This window comes from Acanthaster planci, linkage group LG05, assembly GCF_054643075.1.
Source record: "Acanthaster planci isolate LZ-2023a linkage group LG05, COTS_SCS, whole genome shotgun sequence".
Classification (NCBI taxonomy): Eukaryota; Metazoa; Echinodermata; class Asteroidea; order Valvatida; family Acanthasteridae; genus Acanthaster; species Acanthaster planci.
Genome location: NC_141781.1, coordinates 22208520 through 22231034, shown reverse-complemented (window position 1 = coordinate 22231034; position 22515 = coordinate 22208520). Strand labels below are relative to the sequence as shown.

The 22515-nt window shown below is 41.5% G+C and overlaps 2 protein-coding genes across 5 annotated transcripts in view; one reads left to right on the top strand and one right to left on the bottom strand.

Annotated features, from left to right (window-relative positions):
• LOC110987423 (multiple C2 and transmembrane domain-containing protein 1-like) overlaps positions 1–6707 on the bottom strand; it is a 60766-nt gene extending 54059 nt beyond the window's left edge. Inside the window, exon 1 of one of the 4 annotated variants that reach the window (XM_022250149.2) lies at positions 6398–6707. In XM_022250149.2, coding sequence (XP_022105841.2) covers positions 6398–6458 — 61 coding nt within the window. In that variant the 5' untranslated portion in view covers positions 6459–6707. Of the gene's footprint in view, positions 1–13; positions 400–502; positions 662–6397 lie in introns of those variants that run through there. The other 3 variants (XM_022250151.2, XM_022250147.2, XM_022250148.2) reach the window with 3 other exon arrangements.
• On the top strand, positions 1792–22221 carry cct3 (chaperonin containing TCP1 subunit 3). The gene is made up of 16 exons (XM_022250158.2): positions 1792–1890; positions 1976–2037; positions 3431–3481; positions 8103–8165; positions 8544–8640; positions 9677–9797; positions 10103–10183; positions 10518–10623; positions 10825–10974; positions 11098–11230; positions 11563–11644; positions 12351–12449; positions 12854–13040; positions 13371–13511; positions 14197–14328; positions 19687–22221. Exons 1-16 carry the CDS (start codon positions 1854–1856, stop codon positions 19807–19809), a joined length of 1665 nt encoding a protein of 554 aa, XP_022105850.1. The 5' UTR covers positions 1792–1853; the 3' UTR covers positions 19810–22221.
• The last annotated feature ends 294 nt before the right edge of the window (positions 22222–22515 follow it).

The following is a 22515-nucleotide window of genomic DNA, read 5'->3' as shown; positions in this document are numbered from 1 at the left end:
GCTGAGTACTTACCTCTCGCTGTTGTTATCACAATTTCTGGTAATGGTGACTCCATAGTTTTTGAAGCACACAAACTCAAAACGGGCATGGAGGAATTCAACTTCAATTTACACAACGATACCACTACCACCACCACCACACGAGTGGCGACCGGTACTCCGGAAAAGAACCAAATTACCGCAGTAACGGATATGGAGTGCTCAAACGGATACCCAGAAGTAGAAGTCCCCGCCTGCCCTGAATCATGTTGGCTGATGTCAACGATTTGAACCAAAACACTCTTACAACTTTTAGAGCAGTAGTACAGGGCTTAATGTCGGTTAAGAAATCGAGTCATTTTTTCCACAACATGCTGACATACTGTACATGTACATGACGCACATCCTGAACCCTTCACGCTTGACTGGTTAGCTCACACTTGGCCAAACAACCATTCAGGCTATGCGCAATACACGCTTAATGCGCACATAACGGACCGAAACCACCTTACACCATACTTACACGAAACAAACTCCTCGGTCATCGAAGGCCTTGGAATCTTTATCACATCAGTGATTCCTTCAAACAGACGGATATTCCACTTTCTGCAGAACGATTTACAGCATGTGTAGGCCTTGAAAAATGAGCATTTTTAATTAATGTGTAGAGTCGCAGACACCTAAATGAATCAATAATTAAAAATTACAGTTTTGCTTCTGGTGGAAGGGTTCATTTCATAATTTGGGGGGTGAAGTTCCACTTCAAAGAAGACTAAATAGCAAAATTAGGGGTACATGATTGAGTCTTGAAGTAAATTTTAAGACCATTCATTTTATCAATCGTCAACAGAAAAAAAGATTTCCTTATTTACTATAAATACTTGCAAATTCATTTTACTAGGTACGCACCCCTTTCGATTTTCAAATAACTGTTGGCGTGTGCCAGGTGAATGTACATTGAACCCGAGGTTTGAAGTACATGTACATGTATACAGCTTACTACTTTCTTATCTTTGTCGGAGAACGTTCAAGTTTAAATAATAATTTTAATGGTGAAATATATTTAAAGGTTCGAAGTTTATATTTCAAATTCTCTTTATAAAAATATTGATGTCATTAAAAACTTTAAATGAAAGCTCTGTTTGAGCCCTGAACCTCCGCCCGCCCTGATCCCTCCCCCTGAAGTACTTTTAACATTGTTGTTTGTTTTTTCCAGTTAATGAAACCAATCCCAAAATGCAATGCCAGTTAGTCTGGAAGCGTCAAGAAACCTAGATGGATCAAGACGATGAGAGATACAAGTTTCCTTTTTTCAGTGGAAGTGAACTTCAGAATAACATCAGGGAAACCCACTGGGGGGGTGCACTGTAGATTTGCATTGTGGAGAATGTTGCAGTTTGTTTTCTCGTACTGGCGGATCAATGGAGGAAAAGTAGGCCATCCCTCACCCCAACAAAGGTTATTTGAAGAAACATTTGAGACGAGAGTGTTTTGGGGGTGGTTTCTCCCTTCCCGACGTGAAACCCCAAACTTTTCAACCCCTCACCTTTTGGTCAGGCTCAAAGATACATAAAGATATTTTCAACTTCTTTGGCTCCTGAAAAAATCTTTTGCCCCCCAATTGTTCTGGAACCGCTCTTGTTTTCTCTTGAAGCTGTTACTCTTCGGCCACTCAACTGCTTTTCCGAGTCAGTGCTCAGAGCTGATTTCATTTTCTGGAAATGCATTGATTCGATTGTGAATGGTCTCCCTCTCGTGAATGAGAGCAGGAAAAAAAAAATCACCGTAATTTCGATAGGCCGCCCTCTCTTGGTCGCGACGAGTGCATAATTCACACTCCGCTCATTCCGACTATTTTGTGGTAAAAATTCACGATGTATCCCGGCGGCGGACAACCGATTTTAGTTCTCAGTAAGTACATTTCCTCTAATCTCAGAGCAAGGATAGATGGAGGAATCATTAATGAACTAACAATGGAATTTCATGTGTATTTCAGATCAAAATACGAAGCGAGAAAGCGGACGAAAAGTTCAGCTTGGCAACGTAACGGCAGCCAAGGTAAGCGGCATGGACGACGCCATTTTGCGAGCAGCACATGGCACACCGTTAGTAGGGCACACCTTTGTGTGGCTTATGCGTATATAATTTTGCATAATGAATTTTAGTAGCTCCTAAGTCTTTTAATGTTGCAGTTGTACCACCCTGTACAATATTTGAATGCCCCTTTGATATGTTAAAACTAAGATCAGTTACTTCTCCCTGTGTCATGCCATGTTGTGCTTGAGTTGAAGCTGTAGAACATTCTGGAAAATTGGGCACTTTGTACACAAGTCATAGGCTAAGTTATAATATTATGCCCCCCATGTAGCTGGAATCAAGTAATTCCATGGGTGATGGAGTGTGAAAGTGACAAAAATGAAAGATGCAACAGAGAATTTCACACTTTTTTCATGCTTTGGTTTATTCAGTCATGTCCAGTACCAGTACTAGGCCTAGGTAGTGTTACTGTTGGGCCTACATGTGTTCATTAAGGTTTACTGTGACGGCTTTGGAAAGTACCTTTTTTATCATGGCTTTTTATTGTCTTTTTTTCTAATTTGATCTAGTTTGAGTCTATAAATTAACATTGGAGGTTCTTGATATGGAATAAAAGAAACATGTACATGAATAACTGTGTACAGTCATGACGCATCACACACTTCCATCCTTTCCCTTGTTTGGTGTTTAGGAAGTGTATATTTAGCCAGCACAGGCTAACTTGCAGTACACAATATTTAGCTAGTTGTACATGTGTGTAGACAGCACTTGCTTTGATGCTTATATATCTGGAGAAGGCAATTGAAAAAGTTACCATTACCGTTAATGATCATTCAAGCATGAGGCCTGTGGCCTTGTGGATAACATGCGTTTCTTGAGCAAATGTGAGAGTTTCCCATCAGCGTTCTTATCCCAGTTAGCGTAGGGACCTTTTTTTTATCCCCCTCCAGATGAAGGATATTCTAAGTTCTCTTGCTATTTTATATTGATTCCAACATGCGATTAAAGGGTATTTAATGTGGTTTACTGATTTTGGCCCAGGAGTATTTTTTATTGAGGAAAATGTCTCTGAAATTGTTGCATGATCAGTTTCTTGTCTTGTAAATACAAAGGTCACAACAACATGGCACAGAGCCAGTTGTCATGGTAAAAACTGAAGAGTTCCCTTAAAAACAGTCACCACGCATGTTCAGTGGTCATCCGACAATCTATTGTTATGTTAAATGCATTCAGAAGTCTCTCAGCTCTTCAGTCCAGTCATTGTATTGGATTTTACTGTTCAAAATTTCCTCATAAATTGTTACCGCTCTGAGTTACACCATTTGAGTTGCGTAGTGATTATTTTCTTGCAAATAAATGCTTTTCAAATGGTTTTAACATGTACGTATTTAATAAAGTTTTTTTTACTCTGCAGACAATTGCTGATGTTATACGAACATGTCTGGGACCAAGGGCAATGATGAAGGTAAGTATTCCCAGAATTGTTTCATTCACATTCAATGATAGAGCCGTTGGAGAAAATGAGAACTTTGGTCATCACTCAAGTCATCATTCCTGCATTCAGTAATAAACTCTGTGGGTTTCATGTACAAGTTGGTCTTGATGATGAAACGCTCAAAATCTTATAAAGATGACTGTATTTCCTCTATTTCTTAAGGGATTGGTAAGGCCCTCCCAAGAAAACGGTTCTGCTTCCAATAAATAGGGTCGGTAGGTTGGATTTTTTTGGGGGGGGTTCAATTTTTTGGTGCTGATTGAATGGCATGAATGGGGAGGAAAGCTACCAAAAATCGCCTCAAAAAGGGAATAAAAACTTGCCTTAATCTACATGTTTGTCAAAATTTCAGAATTATGGACAATTTACACCACTATGCACAATGCTAGTCAGGTAATCATCATGGCAAACTGGCCAACATTGTCCGTGTATTGCGTGGTAAGCGTCCATGATGCATCCAGACAGGTGGGCAATAAACCTCATGCTGCGGTAGGAAATTTTGCGGAAGCCCGTTCACTTCAAGCATGAGCAAAACAAGCTCAATTTAACTTGTAAACATATAAAATACTTACACAGACAACGGACTAAGTTGTGTTAATTAAGTTGCAGAAATCTTTGTGCAACAAAAATTTTTTTTTTTCGATTTATTGCTGTAGTTTGTGCACGTACGGTGGGAGTAGTGTAAATGACACCATGGCCGAGTTCGGGCGGCTTGTTCTCGTATCTTCACGAAAAGCTCGATTTTTTGTTCTTGGTTGGCCGCTCGAACGCCGGGAACTTACTTACTTATAATGGAGATTGTTAGTCACTGCTTCCACTCATGGAGCCACAGCTGTAATGGGTCCCACCGACATATGTATGAATATTGATGTTTCATTGGCAGCCAATCACAAGACAATGACCGCATAGTTTCAGGATGCTATTTCCACACAAGGCTTGTGCTTTGAGCCACACAGACGTATCACTGTACACATGTACTGTACAGGTATATGTACAGGAGATATCAGTCGCGTACATGGAGCTCCAGTGCAAAGGTTGGCCTGGCCGTCGCATTGCGTCGGTAGAAAAAGAAAACATGGAAAAATTGGCATTTACGCAAGGAAGAAAAACGAGGAAAATCTGGTCTGTCGATGGCAAAAAAGTGGACAATAAAATTTAGTGTATTCAAAAAAAGGCTGAGGTTTCACATCCCTGAAATAAGCACAAGGGTTGGCAACATTTTTTTTTATTTTTCCTTCTTTTTCGATAAAAAGATTTAGGGTCGGCGTGGTTTACTAGGTTGGGGCAGGTAACTTGAAGCACACCTATTACTTTGTTTGGCCTAATACACAGTCAAGTTGCTCGTTGTTGAATAGGGAGACTGTCTGAGGTACATGTATTTATAAATGACCAATGAAATACATGCATACCGGTACGTGTGCAACTGTAATTGATAGGCCGAAAGAGAATTTGGGTTGGTTTGAAATGAAAATTTTATTTATGAACAAGGAGTTTACCACATGGGTTATCACCATGTCACTGTCACTCTTAAAACAATGGTCTGGTCTAATCAAGTAGCACTGATCAACACAGCTTGGCGAAGCCTGTTTTTCTCAAAGAAAGTCTGAGTGTTGTAGTCAAGGCCATTTAAGACATTCACAAGACCACACAAGACCAGCACAAGACCTCTCTGTTACTTGTGACTGGTCTTGACTACTACACTGCAAAGTCTGCAATAAGCCATTTGCGAGTTAAAATTGAATAAAATCTGGTACACTGAGTTATCTGATTGCACATAAACGTAACGATTTAAATTTTCAGACTAAAGACGCTGTTGCTATACCTCGTGATTCAGGGCAAGCTTTCGCATAGTGACCACCATCTCTGGAATGGACTGGTTCCTTTGTGCCCTTCTTATCCATTGAAAACAGTGTATTGTTGCAAGGCGTCTCTTATGTAACTAAGCAAAAGCTTGCCCCGAATCACAAGGTATAGCAACAGTGGTTTTAGTATGGAGAATTCAAGTTGTTACGTTCACATGAATTTAAAGAACTCACTGTACCAGATTTGGGTCAAAGTTAACTCGCAAAAGGCTTATTAGGAGACATTTAACCTCCTCACTTTTCTGATCACAGTAACTTTCGTGCCTAAAATACAAGGGTAGTTCTCATGTTTGCTGAAAATATCGGTGAGAAACTTTCATTCATTGGTCTCACATGAACTGAAACAATCATCAAAATACACCGGTAGGTATACATGTTGTGATGTAATAGCAACAGATCCAACATTTGAGCCAATTTTTGTGCAGAAACAATCAGAATAAATTTTTAGTGACCTCACACTATTGCTTCTATGCAAATTTGTTTTAGCTTGAAAAGTATCAAATATGTCCTTAAAGTGGCCCCCAAAAATTGAAACACAAAGTACACATATGCACATGTATGTACATGTAGACGAGCTGTGTCTAAAAGCGACATTGTCTGGGCCCTTTAAAACACATTATTCAAGTATTTGTAAATACCGTAGTGTACTTCACCTTATGTACACATGCATGTACATGAACTGTAGGACCTCTTGATATAGCCTGGTGTTCTATTGAACTAGTACGGTACCTACATGTACATGTACAATATCAGATAAAGCTATGCATATTAGCGACAGGAATAGACAAAGGCATCATAAAATTGACTTCACTAAAGTCAATTTAGAGTACAAAATTTTGACATGATGTATATTAGAATGACATTGAAAACCCAGGGTACGCATAGAACTTATTGCTGTGCAAAACCACTTGCATTTACATCTGTCTGGGTGTTTTTCACATGGCACATTGTACAGTATCACTGCTATGATTTTTTCTATAACGGTTCACTTCACCAGAACTACAATTGAAGTTTTGGCACTCACCGTTGCTTGAGTACCCTTGGGGGCCAAGACAGCATATTTTTGCCGAGCGGCTCAACGCCATGTTGACATCTTCCCTCGCCTCGCCGAAACCGTTAATGTAACACCGACGTTGGTTATTATTTAGCAACACTGCGTCTCAAGATCAGGTTTCATGAGCCAGTCAGTAGAGCGCAGGTCTTGAGCGAGCCGACATACCTTCACACTGTTATTAATTCAGTGCCTTTTCACACTGGAGTCTTTTGATAGTGTCACCTCACCTGACAACACAGACATTCCGAATTTTAAATTCTGCGGCAGACTCTGGATGGAGTATTTATTGATCAAAGGGATGTGCAGGTGGCAAGGTATAATGAGCTGTTGATCGACTGCTTAAATCAAAAGGTTAAAGGTCAGACAAGCCTTCCTGATTATTCAAATAGACCACTGTTTTTTCTTGTCAGCAAAGAGCTCAATCCTAAGTGATTTACATTTACTGGTACATATATGTCTGGATACAACATTAAACCAATGTACCATTTCAACTGTGCGACTACAGTGTATCACCACACCATCAATTGCTTAACATAATGTCCTGGGCAGGGGGAACATTATTCCCTCGGGCAAAGTGCAAATTAAATTCAAATTATGTTAAACGCACAAGATCTTGCCCTAGGCTCTTGGGTGGAGATGAATATGCGTACTGGACACTGGAAGAAATTCAAAGTGTCTGTGTACACAGCTGCCTGCCACACAGAAAAATCATTGTGCAAGGTTCTTGAATCTGATGTCATACGAAAGAAAGTGACACAACATCACAGTAGTGCCAGTTAGGTCATTTTTGAATGACATGTAATTTTGTCAGCAATGCCAGTTATGTTGTTTTTCTGTAAATAATTGATTAACACGGAAAAACATGGCATATTCATGTCACAAGATAGCAGTGTTTCTTAATTTTCTGTAATTTTTTCACAGTCCTTTGCCAAGAGGTAAAACCCTTCTAAATCAGTGGCGCAATGCCGTTTCCCTCTGTATGCCAAATAGTGTACCGTGACACTTTAACCAAGGCAGAAGATGATGAGTTATTTTACTTTGTTTTTCCACAGGCCCCTTTCTATTCTTGGTCACAATAAATTTCACAGTTCTAATATAGTTAAAGCACCTGCCTTGACACTGGAGATGCATTTATAAGCTTGAAAAATGAAGTTTGCACTGTTTAATACCCATAAAAGTCATTAATGTCCATATGTCAATTTTGAATGGGTTTGACTAAACTACATGAACATGTAGCTCGGGCCCAAGTGATGGTGTCCTGTCATTGGGATTTGTTGCATTTAGGACTTTTATGGTTCTTTACTTTTGGACGGTTTTGTTGGATTCAGCAGGCTTTGTGTTGTTTTTTTGTATGAGGATTTTGTTGGATTTAGCAGGGTTTCTGGGTAGTTGTTGGAGTGTGTCAGATTCAGGGAGCTTGTTGCCTGGCATTTGTAGGATTTTGTTGGATGTAGCAACATGGATGTTTTACTGTCAAACCAACAGGCTTGATCTTTTTACTGTGTTTGAATGCACATGTACATAGTTGACCAGGTCACTCGATGCTACCCACTGGTCCTACACTTGACTGAGTCCATGAAATATGCAAGGCTGACAAATGATTGCCTCTCCAAGGAAAACTGGAATTGATAATGAGACTTGATCAGTGTTCTGCATGTTTCTTTTTTTTTTTCAGATGTTAATGGATCCCATGGGTGGTATTGTAATGACTAATGATGGTAACGCTATACTCAGAGAGGTAAGAGAATTCATAGAAATAGCGCTAGTGTAGTCAAAATGCTTAACTTTGGTGAGTTTTTTCTCTTTAAAAGAGTGTTTATTACATGCATTCTCTTAGGCTGGGCTGGGATTTCCCCCCGATTTTTCCAGATTTCAGGATTTTTGTCCCCAAATTTTTTACATCTTTTTTTTTCAGTTGCTTATGGATTTTTCTCTTCCTTCTTTACTTTGAAAAAAATCATTTGAATCAGCAGACAGAAAGAAATACGTCAACCTTTACTTTTGCTGTTTCACAATCAGCCAAACTCAAAACGCTGTCTCTTTCCAAAGCATATCCAAACCTTTGTTCAAGATGAGGAATGTTGTATTTAGCATCACTTTTTTGTCTTTGAAATAGATCACTGTCCAGCACCCAGCTGCCAAGTCAATGATTGAGATCAGCCGCACTCAGGATGAAGAGGTTGGAGACGGGACCACATCAGTTATTATCTTGGGTAAGACTCAGGGATGCCGTCTTGACTAAAAGTTAACTCAAAGAGAGCTTATTGTGAAAGGTGGAGGGGTCATTGAACTGGACATGTTCTTGGGATTGTTAAAGGTTGTTAGCAGGGCTGTGTCAGTTCGAATGCTTCAACTGTTTAGATGTCCGTTGGAGTGAATATTCAGGTATTTGTGGAAAATCACAATATTAACCCAAACCGCCTAGGTCCTTTTGACTAAGATACACCCTCAATCCTTCAAAATCCTCCAACTGCCCCCATGAAAAGATTGGATACAGCCCCAGTCCTCCAAAATCCCACAATATTTCTTGAATATGTTCTTTGAAGGGGTGCCCACTAACTCAATCCTTCAAAATCCTTTGGCAATTCCTCTCATTAAGTTGAGGCAGTGTGAATGGTATCCTGGAGCAGTATGGACTATTTCACATATGATGTGGGCATGAATTTCTGCATGGCTGAATATAAACAACACAAGGTCTAACCCAGAACCTTGAGACAGTGTGCCCATCGCAATCAGCAATGCAATTTTGCCATGTAGCCTCAATTCTCCAAAACCGCCCGCAGGATTTGGAAGGATTGAGGATGGTTAGGGTTGGTGATTTTTACAGTTATATGTAGTGATACACAGGAGCATAGCATTCAAACTGATGAACTGAGGATATTGGCAAGTGCCATGCAGGATCCGCCTGTATTTAATGAAAACTCTGTCACTTTTTGGCTTTAACTGCAGTTCTTTTCTGAGTGTTTAAGATCAGTGAAAACATTTTTGTACAGTTGTTAAAGTATTTGTGCATTTGTTGAATGAAACAGTTTGGTACAGTTGTAAACATTTGGATATTGTGTCTAGTTAGTTACTTGGGAAGAGTTTGATAGGAGACGTTTTTAGTCATTTGAAAAGTATGTTGTGGTAACGAGAAAGGTGTAGATTGTGTGAGTTATGTGACGTCAGTGAACAAAATCTTGAGTACACCCCTTTGAATGAAGACCGTCAGTCATCCCTTTGTGTGGTGCAACTATTGTTGTCTTGTAGCTGGGGAAATGATGGCAGTGTCTGAGACGTTCCTGGAGCAAGAAATGCACCCCACAGTCATCATTGGAGCCTACAGGCAAGCGATGGATGACATGCTAGAGATCATGAAAGACTCATTTAGGTAAGATGGTCCGGGGTTCACACCCAACGCTTGATCCTAAGGTGCATGGCAAGCCATGGATGACATGCTAGAGATCATGAAAGACTCGTTTAGGTAAGATGGTCCGGGGTTCACACCCAACGTATGACCCTAAGGTGCATGGCAAGCCATGGACGACATGCTGGAAACCGCAATGGACTCGGTGAGATTAGAGGGTTCAGGGTTCACATTCAGGTCTGGCTATAGTAGGAGTCTTTTGTAACAGTCATTTGGAAAAAAGCCTTGAAGAAAATTCAGATTTTAGGTTCTTTTGATCTCTTATGCAGCAAAAAAGTCGATGTTAACAACCAAGATGAAATGATTAAGATCATTCAAAGCTGCGTTGGAACAAAGTTCATCAGCAAGTGGTAAGCATGAGATTTTGTTTAAGTGTAGCTATTAGTAATACTTAATTGTTTTACCATTTGTGTGTACGAATTCAAGCAACATAACCCTGCATCATTATCATTGCATTTTTCTTACATAACTGGGACCCTAAGTTAAAAGTGTGGATGTGGTTTCATTAGTACACATTATCGATCAGTGTGACCGTATAAGTATTTATTTAAATGGTGCCTTTGTACAGTTTGTAATGGGCGTGGCCTTTTTCTAAATGGGCGTGGCCTTATTAGTACATACAGTGTATTTGTGGTGGGCGTGGCCTTTCTTGTGTTCAAATAAGATTCTGTTGTATCTTTACAGGGGTACCCTAGCTTGTGACATCGCTTACGATGCCGTCACCAAGGTGGCACTGGAAGAGAACGGACGGAAGGAGATTGACATCAAACGATATGCCAAGGTGGAGAAGGTAAGGGCAATATGTAGGTGAAAAGTTGGACTCCAAGAACAGGATGTCAGTTTTTACAGCAGATTGTGACCGTGTGGACAGCGAGATGCAGCAGATTGTGATCTTGTGGACAGCGAGATGCAGCAGATTGTGACCGTGTGGACAGCGAGATGCAAGCTGACCACACGCCTCTTTTTCTTCTCATTTCTGCACTTTGTTCAGGTTCCTGGTGGCACTATCGAGGATTCCCGCGTCTTGGACGGTGTGATGTTCAACAAGGACGTGACCCACCCCCGCATGCGTCGGCGCATCGAGAATCCTCGCATCATGCTCCTGGACTGCTCGCTGGAATACAAGAAGGGAGAGAGTCAAGTGAGTGCCTCACAGAGATAGGACTCAAGAGGGCGCTCTCAACATTTTTGGTCGCTTTATGTGAGATTAGTCTGTGAAATTACATTGTTGACTCACTGATGTGTCTCTCGCTGCATCCGGCAGACAAGCCTGGAGATCACCAAGGAGGAGGACTTCACCCGCATCTTGCAGCTGGAAGAGGAGTTCATCCAGCGCATCTGTGGTGAGGTCATCGCCCTCAAGCCGGACCTGGTCATCACGGAGAAGGGTATATCAGGTGAGCTAGCATATCACGTAAGCCAGCTTATCATGCAAGTATCTTGGAACATGGTCTAGTCCAGCAATTATCCCCTACTCCCCAGGAATTCCTGCTAAAAACCTTTGCTGAATCCGCCAAACTCTTCTGACAAGTGCTGGAACTCACTACCACATTTTGTACATCAACATCAAAGGGCAACTGTGTAAATGAATGGTGTCTGGGCTCTGCCTTCACTCCTACAGTATCCTGCATAAGATGCTGAAGGATTTGGAGTGTTTTTGGAGTTAACCAACCTAACCAACCTTTCTGATTATCCTCTTCCAAGTTCTGATCTGTTTTCTTTCTTGTAGACCTTGCCCAACACTACCTGGCGAAGGCCAATATCACAGCCATACGACGACTACGAAAGTCAGACAACAATAGAGTGGCAAGGTTGGTCGTGGAGTCCAGTGTTTTTCCCTTAACGTCAATATCTGTGATCAGACCAATCAAGTTTTGCATGAGACAGTGAGCCAGTTTAATGAAGAGCCTTTGATTGACCAGTGGATGATACCGGACTTGTTTTGCCTGCATGCTGTGACTTGACAGCTAAATGCATGTAGTTTGGATTTCAGAATAGACGTCTTCACTAAACCTACAGTCCATGCTCAGCAATTCGTAACCAGCGGTATAACCAACTCTGATTGGTTAAAGAGTTGCATTGATTGGGTAGCATGCAGTGTTGTGAGTAGAATTAGGGAGTGTCTGGTTCAGGTTATGATCAGAAATTGAATATGTGGCTATGGCTAGCTGCAGCAGCTATAGATGTGTGTGTTTTTGGCAGCCATAGCCAAACTATTGGGATATGACGGGCTTCAGGATGCAAACCAAAGCCATCAGCTTTAAGCATACAATTCACCTCTACTGTTTACATGTGCACTATTTTCTAAAGAGTAGTCCTTGTTTTTCACAAGCTGTACCAACATTTTGGTAGGGATTGATTTGGTATTAGGTCATACACAGTGCGTCCTCTTTCTGCAACTCAACATTTCAGCATTTTGAGTCTGGTCGCACCCTAGATGGTGCCCTAAGTAAATCCAATGCCCCAAACTGATACACAAAGCAAATAAGTTTTTTTGTTTCTCCTGATTGGTTTCAGAGCTTGTGGGGCAACCATCGTCAACCGTACTGACGAACTCAGGGAGGAAGATATAGGCAATGGAGCTGGTCTTTTTGAGGTGGAGAAGATCGGAGATGAGTATGTCAAAGACTCTTTGATAAATGTGTCTGTTTTTCCAATCCTTTTTTTTTTCTTCGATATTTTATCTTGGTACATTAATATTTTCACGCTTTTCTTTAGTACCACCAAACGCAAACCCCCCCAAGAATTACACCATTCCATTGTTTTTTGATATGTAACGATGTTTCACCTATACTGCATAGCACTAAAGCCCAAGGCAGGTTACGTTGATACAATCCGTTCAATTATTAGGCCTCTACCATTCTGCTAAATGGGTTATCAGAACACTTTGTTTTTATTTACTGTAAGGACTAAGAAGTATATCACCTATATTATTAAGTGGAAGAGCCCAAGGGCTCATTCCATTATGCTGAAGGGTTTGCCAGTATGCTTGACACAGTGAGGGTTTTATTTACCCACAGATATTTTACCTTCATCACCAAGTGTAAGAACCCCAAAGCCTGCACCATTTTGTTGAGGGGTGCCAGCAAGGACATCTTGAATGAGGTGGAGAGGAATCTTCAAGATGCCATGAATTCCGCCCGCAACATCATGATGGAGCCTCTGCTGGTACCCGGCGGGGGAGCCATTGAAATGGCCCTCTCTCATGTAAGCTCTAGTTCTCTGGCAAATCAGTTCTGGGGGGGTGGGGTGGGGACTACAATAAAGAGACTTTGTCTTTGGAACTTATGAAAGGGACCTGAATATGACTTTCCTACAATAGAGTCCTTACTGTATTCCTCATTTGGATGGATCACATATTAGGACATTGCTATATCTACAGACATCATGTGTTTGAAGAAAATGGACAGTTCCTAGTGATTTATGCCGTTGGTTAATCCATTGGACAAGGTCATCAATCAGTGAAATATTGAGAAATTCTTTCTCTGTTAATATTGCTTCATGACCATGCCATTTCAAAATTTTTTTTTTGCTTAGGCCTTGACTGAGAAGGCTAAGGGCATAACGGGCGTCCAGCAGTGGCCGTATCGCGCTGTGGCCTCCGCCCTGGAGGTCATTCCACGGACTCTCATACAGAACTGTGGTGGGAGCACTATACGCACGCTGACAGCTCTCAGGGTGAGTATTAAGGAAATGCTCCGCAACCAGCCTGGTTCCCACCAATGCCTAGGCCATGTCCAAATTGGTTCCCTGCAGCTAGGAGAAAAAGTGGCGGAAGGGGCTGCCTTTTAGCTATGACTGTGGAACACAGCCAGATCGAATGGGGTCTGTGCAGAAGTACCCCCCTCGTTGTTGGCAGAGAGATAGGCTTGGCCGACACCAGTGTAATAGGCCACAGGATTTGTACATATTTAGCAAAATATAACTTGTACATGCACTCTGGCGTAAAAAGGGGAATGCATATTTACATCACATGTAATGGATGGTCTTTTTTGTCTAAGTAAGAAAGCTTGGGGAAAAAATACTCATTTGAAGTTGCTTTTTATTGCCAAGAGAGGGGGTAAGCTTGTGTGCACCTAGCTTACTCCACATAAGGTGTCCTCCAAGGATATGCATAAAAACGAACTTACTGAACATGGTTTGTTGGTTGCTAAGGTAACAGGGTCTTCAGATCTTGTTTACATATATGCTCCACAAAAAAGGGAAGATTTTTATGCCAGCAGTGCCGTTGAGTCCCCAAGATGTACTAAATTATACGATGAAGTTGGTAATGGTACTATTACCATGTGAGACCTAAAGGACTAGGACTTCATCAGGTGTCCCAAACAGTCAACTGAAACTGTACATGTTTGCTTTGGTGCAGGCTAAACACGTTGAGTCCAGCAACTTTACCTGGGGAATCGATGGTGAGAAGGGAACTATTGTGAACATGGAGGAAAAGGGAGTCTGGGATCCATATGCAGTCAAGGCGCAGACATACAAGACTGCTATCGAGGTGAGCTCCTTCAATTTATTCCCTTGTAACCCCCGCCCACCCAACCACTCCCCCCCCCACCAACCAGAAAATTGAACCATTTCTCATTTGGCTGCGCACTTTTGTTTTGTCACCTTAAAAATGGTCACTTTGGTCTCAACTGTAAGAACGGTACTCATTATGCAGTTATGCTCGCCAACATCTGGCACAAAGAGTGCCCTCTATGGTGGGCCATCAGAGATATCCCACGAAGGCCACAAACCTACCAGCACCTACATTAAGCATGCCCTTGAAAAAATTCTCGCAGACTTACCGGTATAAATTGATACATCCATTGGCGGTAATGCTTGTTGGCTAAAAGGCAGGCTCAGAGATGGGATTTGACAATGAACTTGTTCTTCATCTTCTCAGACTCCTCTTTTCTAAACATATTTGTGTTGAATTGGCAACCAGAAGATCCTGCCAAACTCATGTTGCTCATGAGGGCCGTGAGTTCCATGAGCAGTGTAACAAAATCAAAACATTTATTTCAGTGGCTTTTATATTTCTGCTTGGTTGTAAACTGAGGTCGACATTCTGCAGATTCATTCATCTAAATCCAGCCCCCATATTATGATGACATTGTACAATGCTAGAGGTCAGGTTTACACTTATGGGTCCGTAATCCGCTCTTGTTCTGCTGACTCATGTCAGGCTGTGCGACACTTCCACCTTATGGTCAGACGTGATACCATTTCTACTTTCTCTGGCTGCATGGCGTGATCAGTGTCAAATTGCTGAATCATCAAACTTCTTCAGAATTTGCTCACGACCCAAGGGAAGGGATTGTAGAATGGTGACAAAGCGCTCCCCTTTGAATCCATGTCTTTTAGGAGTCGGCAAGATTGTTGAAGTTGCAAAGATGGGGTTGCACCCACGTAACCTTGCCGTATCTCCTAGGGTCACTCATAGTAATTGATCAATGCATCCATTAGTAAAGTTTTCTTCTTGAGTAATGAAAACCCACTTATCCAAAATCAAATCGAAAAAATGGTCATAAAATTAAAGTTGTAGACTACCCTGGTACTCGCTACCTCGGAGGAATGAAACTGCCTTGTACTGCTCATCTCATCCATCAAGAAAGGCATGCCTTTTGTCCACTTGTCAACTCCTCATTAGCCTGAGACATGACCCCCCCCACCATCGAGTCCTTCACCTCGTTGTAAGCTAGACATTCCCAGGATTAGGCCTCAGGTGAATGAACAGTCACGGTTGTCACAGGTCACTGACCCCTCAACAAATGCGAGGGAATTATAGAAGACATCTTGCTCATTTCTGGCACTCATAATGGAGGTACCAGCAACTCATGACTTGTAGGACTGAAGAGATAGATTGATTGGGTGAAAATAACTAACTCCTTGATGTTATATTAAAATTGTGGTATTCTTGCTAAAAACATTCATATATAATACATTTTCCGATGCAATATGAATCTTGTTAATAATTTTGTACAAGCATCTTATGTAACTATATATCTTGCTTCAGTGCACATTAATCTATTTTTAGAAATTCTTCAAATAAGTGATTACTTAAGTCATGAGAATGAGATGGTAAGAAATTCTGACCTAATCTGAGTCTACATTGAGCATAATGATTGTGTTTTCTGTTAGACGAAAAACTTTTGCTATAAATAGTTTCAGAAGTTCCATACTACGCAGAAAAAAACCGTGCATAATGAAATAGCTTGACCTTTTCAGTGGCACTTTGTTAGAGAACCCCCATTGCACCCACACATACTCCTGTCAGCCTCACTGCCTTGTCCCAAATCGTCCAATTTTATATTGGGCTCATCAGGGTCACCGCAAATCCAGGCGTTAAATGTCAACTGAATATCGCTGGGAATTACCCCCGGGGGATGCTTTCAGAAGCCTGACTGGGGAAAAAAAAGACCCGTTTGACATTCTCTGGGTTTGGGTCAGTGTGGAGCCTACCATGATTTTCAGGGTTACTCTGGAGAGATCCTGCTGCAACAAAAAATCACAAGTTTTACTGGGAAACAGTAAAGTCTGGCTCCCCACAATATCCTCCCCCCATAAAATGAGAGGACAGTCAAAGAACAAAAGGCCTTCGCAGTATTATTTAACATGGCTGTAAATAAGCTTTTTTACGTGAGTGTCACAGATGATGGTTTAGTTTCAGTTTTTCTCTTGTAGCTTTGAAGAGAGTTGCAATTATATGAAAAACACATAGTTGATTATAATCTTTGAAACAAACAGTTGTTGACAACAGTTTAGTGGGAGGAGATTGTCATTGCAAGAAATGACATGACATGATTAGGGGAAGCTGCCAAAGCTACATACTGGCAGTTACAGATGCAGAAATTGAGGCAAAGGTTTCTGGGCACAGAAGCTGCCTCCATGGGTCCAGTATTGAGTGTCTCTGTGCGGGGTTTCGCCCAAGGCAGCACAATGCTCTTTCATTCTTTTTTCTCTTTTTTCCTTCTATATCCCGTTGGTGTCTCAACTTACCATCCTCAATCAGTCCAGCAGCCTTTTACCCTGGGGCACACTTCTGACGGAGTGAATCTGATTTGGGGGGGGGGATATATGATGGGTCCAAGTGTGGAATCAGTGTGTGCAGTGTGTGCTTTCAGGAGGAAGGTGGTTCCATCCAGGTCAAGTGGGTTTCCCTGGCCCAGATCAGATGCTCTGACCCAGATAAAAGTAGCTTGAACTGGGGGGGGGGGAATTAATGCAATACTGAGTTGGGGAAAGCTGCTTTTTTCAACCCAGTACCCTGCCAGACACCGGAGAGTCTTCCAGTAGGTTTGGGAGGACTTAGTCAGGTCCCCCTTTGTATTTTACATGAAGTCAAATGATCCCTGGAAAGTTGGAGAGCAGAGAATGTGCCATCGATTTCCTACATGGTGGTGGATTCTTTTGAGACTTTGTAAAAGTTCCCAAGAAACAATAATTTTGTGAGAGATGTCTCTGTGAAAAGTATGCCATCTCTTGTTCTTGTCGGAAGCTTACTATGCCAGGGTATCTGATGCTGGTAGGAGAGAGCATCTCACAGAAGATGGAATAAATGCTTCATTAGGGATATTGGCTCGTGGCCAATAAATGTGATTCACGGCTGAAAATAATTTGACTCATAAACTTAATCTGAGATCAATGTACCGCTTCTTTTCAGAAATAGAAGATAATAATCAGTTAAATGGAAAGGTACATGTAGAATAAATGCTGAGTCAATAGTTGGCTCGTGGCCAAAGGGGAGGAACCATTGTGAAGAGTAACTTGACTTCAAGTGAATTGTTGGGCTTAATATACCCACATTAAAGAAAAAAATATTGGGTGTGGCCCATTTTAAACATAGCAATGTTATAATGTCTGCAGTGCATTCTGCCAAGGGATGTTAAAAACGACTTCTTCAGATGGCTTGGATGAGATTGAAACCAGTGTATTCCAATTTTCTGATGAAGATATCTTGCATATTTTTCTTCTCACAACCACAGGAAAATCTTGATCTCTTTTGTTGCATCCTGCCAACAGAAATTTCCAGCCAAACAAAAGGTCATCCTTTGAAATGCTTGTGCTGTCTTCGGTACTCTCTGTGAATGATTCCAATGACCTCCCCCCATCCCCACCCACCGCCGTAATGCATGAAACTGAACCTTTGGTCTTGAGAGAATTACACAAGAGTTTGGTGGGATTTCGATTCCAGCATTAACCTTTCAAGTTGATAATATGCCGCGTGACTTGAAAGCTACCAGCAGATTTCTTCAAAACCCTCATTAGCCAACAGCCTCTGGACGGTCATTAGCCACTCTGGGAATGATTATGCATACGGCCGCTGAGTCGTTACGGTTCAGAGAATGAATATATGAATGAATTTCAGTCCACTTGAAAAAAGTACTAGTCAGTTGTAGTACATGTGAGTGTTAGTTTGTATCAAAGGTGGTTCCTTGTCAAGCACAACATGCATTTGCATGAGCTGTTACCTTTCATGAGTGATCTCACTGGCAAGTCTAGTTTAGTTAAGAAGCTCAGCAGAAGACACTGCTTTGTATCATTGCTAAGCTGACAGTGAGCAGGGGACCAGTGGTAGTGTGCAAGGTCTTGCATTTGGGATTCTAGCCCGTTGCTATTCCAACATTTTCTTTGTCAAGCAATGCTTAGCTCTGAATCCATCCAAATAGAATGTTGTAAAGTACAGCACAGTTTTTAAATACAAAATGGAAATAACGGAAGGCATTAAAAAGCCTGAATATTTAAAAGAAGGATCATCTTGGCCAAGCAACCTTAGACAACTCTTTAATTAAATTACTGTCCCTAATTGATTTGACAGAGGTTCCCTAATCCATAACTGCATTGCCCCAATCCCCACATGTCCATTCCCCAAGGAATTTTTGCTATTTCTGTATTTTACCACCTGTTTTTGCCCATCATCTCTTGGTCGGACTGAATTATGGCATTGTGATAAAGCTGTCCAGCAATCCATTACCAGCGGAAGGGAAGCGAGTAGGCAGGGATGGCGGAGCAGTCGATGGAGACGTCTTGATGGAGATGGGCATTTATCTTTTCCGGAGGAACTTACCTGGAAGCGTGAAAACCACTTGGCCATATTGGGCAATAGAAGCACGAAATGCTTCAGTATCAGTTTGCTGCCGATGTCAGTGTTGCAGTGAATGATGGCTATTGTCATTTCTGTGTTGATGGCAGTGCTTCTGGGGAGATAAGGCCCTGCTATGGAGATTTTTCTGTCTGCACCGTCCCTCACTTTTTCATTTCCTTAACTTACAATGCACAGTTGATCCTTAGCAAGTCATCTTTCATATCATTTGCCTGAGTTCAAACAGAGAAAAAGTTCTTCTTTGAACTAAGTGTCGTCTGGCCTGTTATGGGTCAGTGCCAACAATGGCAGAGCCTGCACTTTAAAAATCCAGTGACCTTTGAAAATATCCATATAACACTGATTGGCCTCTGCAACTTGAATAGTCATAAGCTGACCGTGACAAGGATATTCATGAGCTTGTATTCTGGGTTTTTACGTATTCAGAAACTGACATTTCAGAGATTCAGAAGAGAGAGGTGGGTTCCCCTGTTACATAGTTTATTCCTTGTTGTTGTTTTGACACTTCATAACAATTTTGATAGAACAAAATGATTCTGAAGTTGCCTGAACCACTCTTGAGTGACTGACCTTTTTAAAGAACCTTTCACAGCATAAATCACATTTCCCTGCATAATGTCCATTTTCATCATGATTGTAAACAGAGTAATACATCCAAACGTATAACTCACTTTGACCCTTTGAATGCAAATTAAAACTACTAAGACTCCTTTTGTGAAATCCAGTCCCACTGAATCACCGATACCTTCCTTTGTTTTTCTCTCCTAGACTGCTATGTTATTGCTTCGCATCGATGACATTGTGTCTGGAACCAAAAAAGCTTCTGGGGGTGAGGGAGCAGGCATGGCCGCTCCAACGACAGGGGCAGCGGGCGTAGAAGGAATGGAGTAATCCCATAATGCACTAGACCCCCTCCCCACCAGCCTACTGCACACTGTGTTACCAGCATAATTTGAACCTGTAACTCCATACATGGTGCAGTTATGTCGTCTTGCTTACTCCGTGCACATTACACATTATGTAATCTGAATTTGTCAAGAATTCTTAATTCTCATCTGTCAAGTGCTATGCTTAGGTTATTAACCTGTAGTTCTTTCTTGAATGTCCAAATGTGATTCCATGTAACAAACGGAGTCACTAGTCGCCACAGCAACTTTTGAGTGAAGGGCCTTCAAGAGAATCTTGCGCTGTGTATATCAAGGGGAACCCTCAACATCTTCATGCAGATATTGTCTTTTTTTTCCTCAGGATGCTGATATCGGTGGTGTTCTCTTTCTCATACGACTTAAAAAAAGAATGACCAAACATCCGGCCTTAAGACTCATTTTGCAGGATCTGGTCACCAATAGTGTTATCTTACAAAGCTGCACACAAACTAATACGGGCATTTCACAATAGTGCACTTCCAAGAGTTTGCAAGGCGTTGGCCAATCGCAGTGTGCGAAATCTGTCGACCCGATGTGCATTTGGAAAGGGTTGACAGATTTCACGCGTTGTGATTGGCTAATGCGTTGCAAACTCTTGAAGGCGCACTGTTGTGAATTGCCCGTATTAACAAACAAACTAAAAGACATCCATGGGATGTTATAATTATTGTGTTATGAGTACAGCCAGGGTGTTTGTGTGATGTAAGTACACATTTATACAATGTGGACTCCGTTTTTACACAGTATGTATGATTCATAAGAAGGGTTGAAAAAGACGTTTTGGAGGATGCCTTCACTCTTCACTCTGTCTAGAAATTTCTCTTGAGAAGAGCCCCTTGTAAAATGATGATAGGCATGTTCATGTTGACATGCAGAATTGTACATTTCACAAGTGCCAGCGCAAGCTTGGAGCATCTGTCAGCGAGAGCAACGGCCCCACTCTAGTGCTGGCAGAAATACTCCACGTTGAAGGGTGTACATGTAAAAGTAATCACTGTACTGTAGCTTGCTGTGTCGTTGTCAATTAAGAGCACATAGATAGAGCGTCAAAAGTGTGATTGTTGAAACCAGTGTTTAGTGCTGCCACGGGAACTACGCGTACTAGAAACAATATGTGGCCAAATGCGGCGCAGGCTATTTATAGTCTCTCATAATTCGTCGGGCCGGTTCTCTGAAAATTCCAGAACAGGTTATTTTGCCACTGCTCTGCCATGTGACAAAATGAATCTTTTCCTTGAAGTGTTGCTATGTATCGCTCATTGTAATGTGAATTTGCCGCGAGTTGTCGAGCAGAATACAATGGGAAATTGATGGTCTGATTACCCCGTTTGGCAGTTCAGGCAATTTTTTTTAATGTTCTCATTAACATCCAGCCTCCAGTAAATTAATATCACGCGTGAAAGACAGGTGTGTTTTAACTGTATTTTCCGGAAATGGCCTGCAAAATAAACGGCCAAAAATATTCCTGGCGGAAAGCATGCCTTCAGGTGTAAAGATGAACCTGTGCTTTGCGCAGTGAATAACATTGGCCTTTTTTAATATTTGACCCTGACCTTTCCAGACATACTACATCCTTGGCAAATAGAGGCTACAGGTTTTGCCCTAGCTCATATACCTCGATTCTTCAAACCTACCAAAACTCCACATTTGAGACCACTGTCTTCATTGCATCCACATTTTCCGCTACAGAAACATCATATTACCCAATCTGAGGCCAAAGCTTGGAGTACTTTTTGTGTAAAAAATGCACCCCCGTGTTTTATATTATAGCAAGTCCAATGTCCGAGTATCATAAATGAGTCAGGAACCAGACATAAATTCGAGTTACTGTTTTGCAAATGAGCGATTATTTCCAATTTTTCGCACAGTCCGAAGTTAATTTTCCCCCAGCATTTTTTGCCAGCACTGCCCACGAGAGTCTCATCTGTGTGATGTATGCCACCAACATGATCGTTGTGGCTGCAGTTTATTCAAGTTTGTCTAGGTCAAAGGTCTGAGCAATTTTAATGATTAACCTCTACACCCACTCACTCCACACAGCCTGTTTGCTTTTATAAAGTACTGGTAGACGTTTGCATTTAGGCTTTTTTTCCCCCAGGTTTTTCCCCCACAGGTATAATCCCTGAATTAATTCAAACTTTGCATATGCAAATTCCCTTTTTCCGTTTGAAGCGGTGAGCTGTGAGCGGTTTCCGTCAACTGTGAGGGACTGTCATGATTCAATTTTATATCTAGATGTAGTACCGCAGCAACAGGAGTATTTGGTTGTAAAGATGTTAATGCGTATCCCGTATCCGTGGTGGCACTGTTTTTTTTTTTTTGGTGGTAATGCAAAAAGAATAAACGAAAATGGTAAACACTGCTTTGTTGAAAGTGACATATTCTTTGAGTTTATATTTTTTGGTGTGTGTTGAAGTTGGATGTTAAATGCAACCCCCTATACATAGTCGTAATATCAAGTTACTATGTTCCATTGCAGTAGAATTGCATTCTCCCAGTTGTGATGTTATGTTATAGGAGCGTTTGGCCTTAAATTGAACCTATTCGTAGTGTCACGGAGAAAAGCTGTTGCCATAGTAACCGGCAGCTCTTCCCTCTCAGTCCCATCTGCCGTAGCCGTGGAGGGCTAGGAATGCATGGCTAGCCAAGCATGAGATGATTTGGCGACGGA

What these genes read in the sequence shown, in the direction of transcription:
- cct3 (XM_022250158.2), top strand. Translation starts at nt 1,854, where the DNA reads ATGTATCCCGGCGGCGGACAACCGATTTTAGTTCTCA. An exon ending in GACAACAATAGAGTGGCAAG is followed by an intron (nt 11,645 to 12,350) that starts GTTGGTCGTGGA and finishes GATTGGTTTCAG; the next exon opens with AGCTTGTGGGGCAACCATCG. An exon ending in GTGGAGAAGATCGGAGATGA is followed by an intron (nt 12,450 to 12,853) that starts GTATGTCAAAGA and finishes ATTTACCCACAG; the next exon opens with ATATTTTACCTTCATCACCA.